Source organism: Crocuta crocuta, unplaced genomic scaffold, assembly GCF_008692635.1.
Source record: "Crocuta crocuta isolate KB4526 unplaced genomic scaffold, BGI_CrCroc_1.0 scaffold41, whole genome shotgun sequence".
In the NCBI taxonomy this organism is placed as follows: domain Eukaryota; kingdom Metazoa; phylum Chordata; class Mammalia; order Carnivora; family Hyaenidae; genus Crocuta; species Crocuta crocuta.
In genome coordinates this window covers 19671448-19681480 of record NW_027529428.1, presented here as the reverse complement: position 1 = coordinate 19681480, position 10033 = coordinate 19671448, and the positions used below count along the sequence as shown (strand labels likewise).

The following is a 10033-nucleotide window of genomic DNA, read 5'->3' as shown; positions in this document are numbered from 1 at the left end:
AAGCCAGAGAAGGGAAGCAGAGACAGGACGAGAAGGGGGACCGAGGCCGTCCCCAGACCCGCCCGCCGGTCAGCGCGCCGCCCCCAGCCGCAGCGAACCACGCGCCCGCGTCGAGGATGTGAGCTTCGTGTTTATTCGGTTATTTTTCGACTGTATACAATTCAAAGTAGAAAAATAAAAACAAAGTAAATCTTATAAAACACAACTGTGTACACCGGAATGGTCGAGTCCTTTCATGCCGAAGACGGCCCTGTCCACGCAGGCACGCACAGATCCGGAGTTCACCGCCCCTCGCCACGGAGAGAGCCACAGGTGGAGCCTGAGCCGTCTTGCCCACTCACGCCTTGAAGGACCGCGTTGAGCCACGCGGGGGCCGCAGGGCGTGGGGTCACCAGCCGCCAGGCCACGTGGGGATGCAGGCCGGTCCGCCACCGCTGTCCTGCTCTCTGGCAGGTGTGGACGGCTCGGTTCAGCCGAGCGGGACTTCCAGGTGGGCAAGAGACGTGAGACAGAAGCTAAATGTAACGGGACGTTCCGATGGCTGAGGGTGCCTGGTTGAATGTCTGTCCGTCCATCCGTCCATCCGCATGGGAACTTCCAAGCAGCGGCCGGGGGCGTCCGACTGCGAAACGCCTGTTCTCTCCGCTCTGGGTCTGCCGGCTCCGCCTGGTTCACGGGACAGCCATCCACTGTCTCCTCTTCTTCGAAAGAGTTAAAGCAAGAGGGGGAATAAAGTACAGAAAGAAAATCTCTCTGAAAAGGATGCTTCCCTCAAGGAATTAAAAAAAAAAAAAAAGTGTGCTCAGATGGTTTCACCTTTGTGTCTAAAAAGTAGAGAACACATTTCCCAAAATAAGTTTATCCCTGAGAATCTTAAGCAACGTAAGATGTATCTCTTACCCCTAATATACAACAAAATCTGGAAGATGTACATCTTCAGAGTGTTAGAACATCTGCTTCGGTAATTTAAAACAGAAACGACCTAAAACACGAAAAGCAAAACTATAAAAAATAATTCTGCGGAAGCAAGGGTCCGTGCCAATCTGGACAACAGGCAATAAGTTACCAATCTGATAAACAAAAACGTCATTTCCAATCTGGAATTCAAAGATCCTTCAGTGGCTGCTCTGAGGAGGGGACGCTCCAGGCGTGAGTGTCCATGGGCGGGTGACCGCTCAGCCCCGCGCGCCGCCCACAGGGACGTCTCACACCGCGGCCCAGCGGGGGAGGCCAGGGTGCGATGCTCGCCGTTTTCCGAAAAGACAAAGACAGACCAGATCACAAGCTCGACGCAAGAGAAAAGACACACAGAAGAGGGGCGTGCTGACGCGGGCTGCCGGCGGAGACTCAGTCCCCATCCGCGTCCGAGTCGGCATACTTCAGCTCACACTTGACGTCGAAGGGCCGGTCCCTGGCCGGGGGGTCGTCCAGCCTCTGCGAGTCCTCCCTGTCGGTGGGCACCCTGCTGGCCATCGTGTCCTGCTCCGTCTCGTAGCCGGTGTCCAGGGCCGGCCGGGGCTGCCCCCCGTTCTGCTGGGAGAAGCTGCCCGGCTCCACCAGCGTCTCCTTGGCGCTCTGCTCGAACTCGGAGAAGTCGGCCGCCGGCTGCTTCTTGCCCAGCAGCACGGCCGAGCGGAACTTGAGGCACGGCCCGGGCAGGTAGCCCTTGTAGCAGTTGTAGGCGGCCAGGCAGAGGCAGAGCAGGAAGAAGAAGAGGAAGAGGAAGATGAGCAGGCGGTTGTCGCTGGCCTGCAGGTACATCGTCTTCTCCGAGTGCACCTGGGGGACCGTGTTGATGACGATCTNTGGTCCTCCCGCCTTCTGTCCGGGTGCCCGGCGGGGCGGGGGCCTCAGTGGTCCTCAGGAGCGTTTTCACCTGCAGCACGTGCTTGGCCAGCACGCGCAGGACCGTCCTGTTGCGCACCCGCTCCTCCGACAGGCACTGGTACACCCCGCTGTCCCCCTCTGACAGGTTGAAGATGAGCAGGTCCTTCCTGCCCACCAGGCTGTACTTGGGGCCGTCGGCCTCGAGCACGCCATTCCGGAACTTCCACACCACCCGGGCCAGGTTGGACTTTTGGGAGCATTTGAGTTCCGCCATGCCGCCGTGCTTGAAAAAATGCTGCCGGAAACTTTCTTTATTCTTATCTGGAACATCAAAATAGACGTGGACAGCGTCAACAACGCGGTTCACTACTCAACGTCTTCTAAAAATAGGGCAACGCGCACAAGAGGACACAAGAGTTCCACCCACTGGAGCAACACGGAATCTTCCAGAACTAAGGAGATAAAGACATGCGTGACAGAAAAGCAGAGATGAGCCCCAGGTGGCAGCCCAGCGGGACGAGGAAGTCGGAGACAACCGAGTGGCAGAGACCCCCATCTGGCGCCCTGGTTCCCCGGGGGCCAAGCAGCAACAACGGAGTCACAGGCCACCGCTCCTGCTGGCGGCTCCGGCTGGCGGCCTCTGACTGCAAGCGGCCCATCCCAAAGCTGCCCCCGCTGGTGGGTCAGAGAAGGGAGTGCAAGAGCCCAGGTCATGGCTGCCTGTGAGGGGACGGAGAGCCGAGGACACCTCTCCCGCTGCCGCCCTGCCCCCCACGGGGCGCCCAGGTTCTGTGTAAGCAGCCCTGAGCTCAGCGAAGACGGCAGCATCTCAAGAGCAGGTGCCCCGGGTTGGACGCCGAGTGCCTTCCGGTGAATAAACACACTATGTGACCTCAGGTGCCCTGGTCTGCGATAAAAGAGATTAAGACGGTGGGTTGGCCTCTGTATCCTCACGGATACCTGACCTCTGTTCAGAGCAGAGAAAGAAAACGCGGATGGACACGACGACACGACACCACAGCACCATGAGATGGTTACAAGGACCGGCCGTGCCCGAAGGGAGCCCGGCAAGGACGGACGACTTACCGGGGCAGGCGGACGCGTCTCCACTCAACTCCTGGATCAAAGTCCTGCAAGACAGCCAGGCGCAGGTCAGGCACATGCCCCCCACCAACGCGGGCGTGCAGCGCGGGGCCCCCGCCCTGGTACCTGGTGAGGACGTCCATCTGGTGCAGGTGCAGGGTCACGCAGGCGGCGACCGCCCGGCTCCAGGCGCAGTAGGGGTCACGGGCGAGCACGCAGTCCTCACAGGTGCCGTGCTTCCCGCAGAAGGCCACGGGGGCCTGCACCACGCCCGAGCTGGAGCCCGCGTACACGAACCTTCCGCCCTGCGGGTGTGGAGCAGAGGGGACGGTGCGTGAGGGGGCGGCCGTTGTGAGCCTCTCTGGCCCGAGTTCCCGCGTCTCCTCATGCAGGAGCTTCCAGAACTGGCGCCTGGCCAGCTCGGGTCCAAGACAAACCTGAACGGCAGTATCGTGGCCATTACGGACGTTGCGTGGGATCCGGGCAGAGTCCACACCCTGACTGGGCACCCTGGGCCTCAGTCGGAGCCCCTGCCTGCGAAGGCATCTCCACACCCTCTCTCGGGCCGGGGGTCAGCTGCTCCGTGTGGAGGGGGCCCCACCACAGGCCAGAGGCCGAAGGGCACAGCTCGGAGGCCCATCTTGTGCCTGTCCGGCGGGAGCAGCCACGTGGACGCCCGAGTCAGTGTCCAAGTCCAGGAAAGGAGGCGCCACCAAGCATGGGCGGGGAGTGAGTTCCAGCACGTGGGATAGAGGCAGTGCCAGGCGCTGGCCTGTCTGGCTTTGGGGGGAGGAGCACACTGACGGAGACCCACGGCCGTGCTCCGGAGCACAGGGCCCAGTGGGCTGCGAGACCCTGGCCCCCTGGGGTCAGCTGGGAGAGGGGATCCCCCACGGGATGCTGCCTGACGTGTAGCCGTGGCTGCAGGGGGGCAATTCCAGAACCTGCATGTAGGCTCTCCTTTGCCCCTGATGTTTCACCTTGACGTCTACGCAGACTTAACGGACATTCCCAAGCTCAACAGAACTTGGTGGTTTAGACCCAGACGACGTGCAGCCTTTCCCTTGGAGAGCAGACTGGGAATTAACTTCCAAGCCCATCTGGCTGGTGCTCTGAGGTCCTGGGGCCACCCACCCTGTGACTTAGGTGGCCTGTGACTCACCATGGGGAAGTCCCCTCTGCAACACTCTCATGTGACGACAAGCGGCAGAGAGAGCCGTCAGCAGGGACCTGAGGCCACATAAGGCCACATGCCTGGCAGGCTGTCAGGACCAAGGACACTGTCCCAGATCACAGTCCAGGGGTCACAGGGCTCACAGAGGTCGGAGGGACCCTGGAGAGGGCACCGACTCTGCAAGGGAGGCCCTGCCCGAAGCCGACACTTGACCCGTTCACCTGGCGTGGCGGTGGGGAGGGTGGGCTCAATCTCCCTGCCCTACCCCCACCCCAGGGCTGGGCTCCCATGATACATGGCCGCCAAATAACGGATGTGGACGGAAGGGGACAGGAAGACGCCCTGGAAGGAGGTGGCAGTGACCACGGTTGGGTGCACAAGTCAGCAGGCAGGACAGACCGATGGGGGCGGCCTTGCGGTCTCCCCACAAACGAGCGTTAGCTCCTCAGGGTGTGAACACACGTCCACAGCTCTCAGCCCACGCGGCCCGGCCCCGTGTGGTGGGTTCAGCGCTGTCCACGGGCACGTCCCCACACCCTCAACCCCATCTGAGCACAAGGGAACCAGGGGTCACCCCACAAAACTCCATTCCACTAAGCAGGGCACCGAGACGAGCACAGACGGGGGCTGCCCCAGACCACGGGGGTGAGAGGCCCTGGAACTGGGGGACGGCCCGGGGCCCCCGCACCTCGGCCCAGCGCCTCCGCGGACCTAACACTATGGTGAAGCGAGAAGCGTTTGAAAAGCCAGAGAAGAAACACGGGAACCAGGTAGCGCCCAGCACCCGTGAGGCTCGCTGAGTGTGCACATGTGCCGGCCCCTTCCAGGTCCCCACAGCCCCGGGACCCCCAGGTGCACGCCGCATCCGCTCTGTCACACGCGGCCCGTGGAGGATCTGGGGCTGTGGAAACGACCCATCCCTGTCCCCTGCACGCAGGCGCCGCCACAGCGTCAGACGCCCCCGCGGGCACGCAGGCACAGCCCTGTCTGTGGCAGCCTCAGGGGACAGCCACACACGCCCGCCTGTGGACAACAGGGGAACATCGTGGTACGTGGGGACCGCGGGGAGCATTCCACCCCCAACAGGAAGGAAATCCTGTCACGTGCTGCACGAATGACCCTTGAGAACATGACGCCCAGGGAGATAAGCCGCTCACGAGGGCTGGGAGTGTGATCCCTCTCACGTGGGGGCCCCGGGGTCATGACATCAGACACAACATGGACAGAGGGTGCCAGGGGCTGGGGGAGCGGTGGGGGTTAGTGCTTATCGGGGACAGGGCGATGAGAAAGTTCTGGAGATGGATGCTGGGATGAAGATACTCAACATGCGGAACTGGGTGCTAAAACATGCTTGAGGCGGTAGTTTCATCAGTGTGTATTTACGTTAAAAGAAGAGCCACCAAATGGCCCTGTCTGCCGGGGACAGTGGGGACAAAGGCCTTCAGGAGCCCGAGGCTGTGCCGGCCCCTCCTGCGCTCTGGCTGCTGGCCAGCCTCTACAGCGAAGGCCAGTGAGATGGCCTGGAGGAGCCTGTGGGCGGTGAGTGCGGGTGCGTGTCTTTTCCACCCTGAACAGCCGCTTCCTGCTGCTGTGGGAGCACACGCTACTCCAAGCCCCTGAGCCTGCCACCCCGAGAAGAGGTCGGGGGGCCGCAGCCTGCCCGACACCTTACCGCTAGGTCCAGCCAGCCGACCCAGACTCCCCTCACCCATCCTATGGACTGACTCCCATGCGCCCAGAATTCCACGCCCTGACTGACCCTGGAGAGCGGAGCCGTGGTCTCACTGAGCGTCCACACTGGGGGCCCAGCCTTCGTCCTGTGCACACATGGCAGTCTGGTGGAGCGCCTGAGCAATGAGCCGCAGCGGGAGGGCTTCCTTGTTCCCACCACAAAGCAGGGGCAGAGGTGGGGGTGTCTAAAGCGCCCAGGAGGCTCCGGTGCCCTGTATCTGCCAGCCTAAAGCCCACCGAGGCTCTTTGGTCTCCCTCCCTTCCAGAAACAGGGAGACAGAGTCCTCGCTGCAGGAACTGCTTGGGGAAGTGACCCTGAAACCAGATCCAAGTTCTGAAGCTCACGATGCAGGAGATGCACAGGTGGCTGGGGACTGTGCTGGGCCAGACAGGAGACTCGGCATCAGAGAAACGCCATGCCGGGCGGGGAGGGCCGGGCCTGACCCAGAGCAAGGCTTTACAGGCCGGGTGCAGGTGACAGCCTGCCTGCAGCTCACGGAGCAGGCTCGCAGCCAGGCTTCCGGTTTCTGGCCCCGACCCTGGCACTGCAAGTCCCCAGGCCCGTCGGCTCAGGGCTCACGGCCTGGGGACACCCACAAAGCCCTGCGGGGAGCCCTGCGGGAAGTGAGGTCATTAGCCACTGTCCCTACGTGCAGAGGAGGGAATGAAGGCAGGACTGGCCTGCCCGGCTCACGCAGCCACGTACCACGGGGCCACGGCCTACTCCACCCTGGCTGTAACCTGGGAGGCACGGGTCCCCAAGGCCATGTGGGTCGACGGCAGGGGACAGCCTCCAGAGCAAATCCGGCAAATCTGTGCTCCCCACCAGCTAACACGTTTGGTATTCTTAAATGGTTGAGGAAAAAAAATATTCCATGATATTTGAAAATTACATGATCTCCTGAGCTCTGTTTCTATAAAAAAGACTTTGCTGGAACACAGCCGGGTCCACTCACTTGTGGCTGTCCCACGGCCACCTGGGCACTACATGGGCAGGGACCCTACGGCCCCTGGAGCCTCAAACCCTGATCCCGACCCCGATGGGGGAGAAGGTGCCACGTCAGGTGGAGTGGGCTTCACGGACGCCACCATCGTTGCTCAGAGTGGGCTTTTCTGCGCCGACAGACGCACCTGCTAACGGGGTGTCAACCCCTGCAGCTTGGGGCACAGGGGTGTCTTCGGGGGCTCTGCCAACCTGAGGTGACTGTTCCATCCCAGGCCCACGGGCTCACGGGATCCTCTGTAGGAGCCCGCAGGTCAGCTCGTCTGGACCACACAGATCGGCCCGCCTGCCCGGTGACCAGGGACATGTGAGGCCCACCTGCCCGGTGACCAGGGACATGTGTGGCCCCTGCCGCCTGCCTGCCCGGTGANCCCCCTTTACCTTCTCAGAATTCAGCAGCAGCGTCTGCACCGGCTCGAAGTCCTGGAAAAGCTGCGTCTCCTCGATGATGTGGACGTCGTTCTCGAGGTTGACAGCTTTGTGCAGGGCGCCCCGGTCTGCAAGGGCAAAGCTGCAGGTCAGGGACGCGCCCGGACTGTCCCGGTGGCCGACGGCCCCCGTCCTTCCTCTCAGCTCCTCCCGTCAACGACGCACTGAGAAGCCAATGCCGCCTGCGCTTCGGAAGCAGGAGGAAGAGCCTCTCGCAGCAGGAACCAACACCTCGAACAGCATCGGTCAGTCTCACTTCCTGGACAAGAAACGGACCTCCCACTGCTGACTCCCGTGGAAGTCAGGGCCACGACACGGTGCCACCAGATCACAGGAGCGGTGGCTCTCGGGCTCCAGTGCCCTTCCGGGGCACCGTGCGATGAGGGCCCCGGGCAGGGGGGGTGCTCAGGGCACGCTGGAGAGCACCCAGGGCCGACCCCGGCGCCTTCCTGCTGCGGACCCTGCCGGCCCCACCCCCACTTCCAGAAACGCTTGTGTGAAAGTCCCAGGGCTCCCACGGCAGGTCGGGAACCATGGAGCCAGCAGAGACGTGGGACTTCCCGGCCGCCTGCTCCCCGCCGGCCCCCACGGCCCCCACCCCCCGTGCACCAGGCCTGAATCCCCACACGGGGGCCTGGACTTGCACATTCAGCCAGAGCCCCAGCGGTCTGACGGGCAGACGGCGGAGGCCAGCCAGGGGTGGTGGCTTCTCAGAAACCCTTCCAGAAACCCCTCCGGGTGCCCGGGGGAGATGCTGGCTCCCACGGCGAAGATGAGCTGGACTTGCCGGTGTCCTCGCCAGGGGCCGGGACCCACCTGTGCTGATGAACATGACGTCGTAGAAGGTCCCGTCCAGGGCCTGGGTCCTGTCCACCACAATCTGTGTGTAGTTCACGTAGGTTTTGATCAGCCTGGGCCTGTTGTCGATCGGGGTCACAGAGCCGTCCATCAGAGGGTGGTCTTTGACAAACTGCAGGGTCTTGTCCGGCAGACTCAGGGAGCTGGAGAAGTTGGCGGCACGCGCTTCACGGTTGATGCACTGCAGGGGGCAGACCTGCCCGTCAGTGCACACGCACACGGACAGACAGCCTGCACATGGACAGACGGCCCGCACACGCTCCTATGCAGGGCCCCGCAGCCGCAAAACACGGGACTACACAGTGTGTTTCTTACAAACGGGAAAATCAGCAGTGACCGTTCCCAGCTTGAAAGTCTTTCGGGAAGGGCAACTGTGTGCGTGTCCCCAGATATAATCCTGCCTCACGACACAGTGAACTCACTCGTATCTATTTATAAATGAAAAACAGTATCAAGCTTTTGAAATTGAAAAATAACTACTTATCACTTAATAGCTCTTCCTCGACAACTCTGCTAAAATCACTAAAAACGGTCCCAATTCCAAACAGCACAAAGATCAAGGGTGTGAGGGGTTCTTCTGTCCTAGCTCCTGATGGTGGAAACCGAAATTCGTAATCACGCATAACCACGATTTACTTCATACACATGTGGAGGGACCCGACAGCTGCTGGCAGACGTGCACCCCCAGGGAGGAGACCCAGGCCACTCACCCGGGCCACATGCACGGCCCCACACACCAGCCACATGACCAGTGGATGCCGCCGAACTGGCCTTGTGACCAAACTGGTTTCCATACAAGAGTCACTACTTTTAGGAAAACACAAATGTGACTCACATTAATGGGTGGAAGGGACAGCCCACTGCCAAGAAATTGTGTGCTTCTGTGCGGGAAGTAGTAAGTGAAACAGACCTGTTTTCATCACACGTTAATTCCACAAGACCCCCGTGCCAGCCTGAGCAGCCTCAGGGACAGGCGGTGAGGGCAACAGAGGAGGGAGAGCCTGCCCACTGCCCTTCCTGGCCCCGCCCCCACTCACCGCCCCAGGCCGCGGCGTGGGCACCGCCCCGTTGTAGCGCACCCACTTGGTGTGGGACTGCTCCACCGTGGCGCTCTGCATATACTTCCCGTGGGAGAAGACCGCCTCGGCCGTGGACAGGTTGTAGGCGCACACAGCTGACAGCCCCACGTTGTTCCTGGGGAGGAGGGGGTATGGTGACTGTCCTGGAGGGTGGGGGTGCAGACAAGCGGCCCACCCACCCCCGCCGCCTGCCGGGGCACCTACAGCTGTGGGGTGAAGACCCCGTAGAACACGGGTTCCTTCAGGTCCGGGGACCTGAGAACAAAGACAGCCTGCAGCACGTTGAAGATGAGGTTGCTGTCCTGCCTGGAGCAGATGAGCCTGGCCTTCAGGAAGGACGTCCACTTCTTCTGTAAGATCCGCAGGCCGCCCTGGTCCCCCTGAAACCGCAAAGACTTGCCTGGTCAGAGGAGGGCAGAGTCCCCATAAGTGGGTGGGAGTTAGTGATGTCTGCCAGCCCGGAGTGGCTCCTCCTCAGTGGATGGAGGCCAAGGTTGAAAAAGGCCGTGGACGGCCACGTGGCCATGGTGCCACTTCCGTGCCAGCTGGGGTCTCAGATTAAAACACAAAAAGCAAGAAAGGCCTGTTGGCAAATCACCCGGCTGCGGCTGAAGCAACTGGTGGGCCGCGCGTGCACAGGCATCACAGAGGCAGACCTTCCTCTGCCGCCAGCCTCAGCCACCTCTCTGTGCTCCCCACCCCTGCCAGCGAGCCGTGGAGCCAGGGCCACGGACGAGGGGTTCCCGTCTGCCTCAGGCCAACACATAGGGGCGTCTCCCCAAAAGACGTTCCTCGTCCCAGAGGAGACAGCCATTTCAAAGGGCTTCAGCCAGGTCGTCCACAGGCCCG

General features: G+C 61.8%; 1 protein-coding gene across 1 annotated transcript in view; it reads right to left on the bottom strand.

Moving 5' to 3' along the window:
* Window positions 1-110: 110 nt before the first annotated feature.
* The window catches only part of SEMA4D (semaphorin 4D), a 20528-nt gene continuing 10605 nt past the window's right edge, over window positions 111-10033 (bottom strand). The window contains 8 exon segments of the mRNA XM_077759488.1: window positions 111-1810; window positions 1812-2148; window positions 2914-2957; window positions 3037-3215; window positions 7200-7315; window positions 8064-8286; window positions 9143-9299; window positions 9389-9564. Coding sequence (XP_077615614.1) covers window positions 1348-1810; window positions 1812-2148; window positions 2914-2957; window positions 3037-3215; window positions 7200-7315; window positions 8064-8286; window positions 9143-9299; window positions 9389-9564 — 1695 coding nt within the window. The 3' untranslated portion in view covers window positions 111-1347.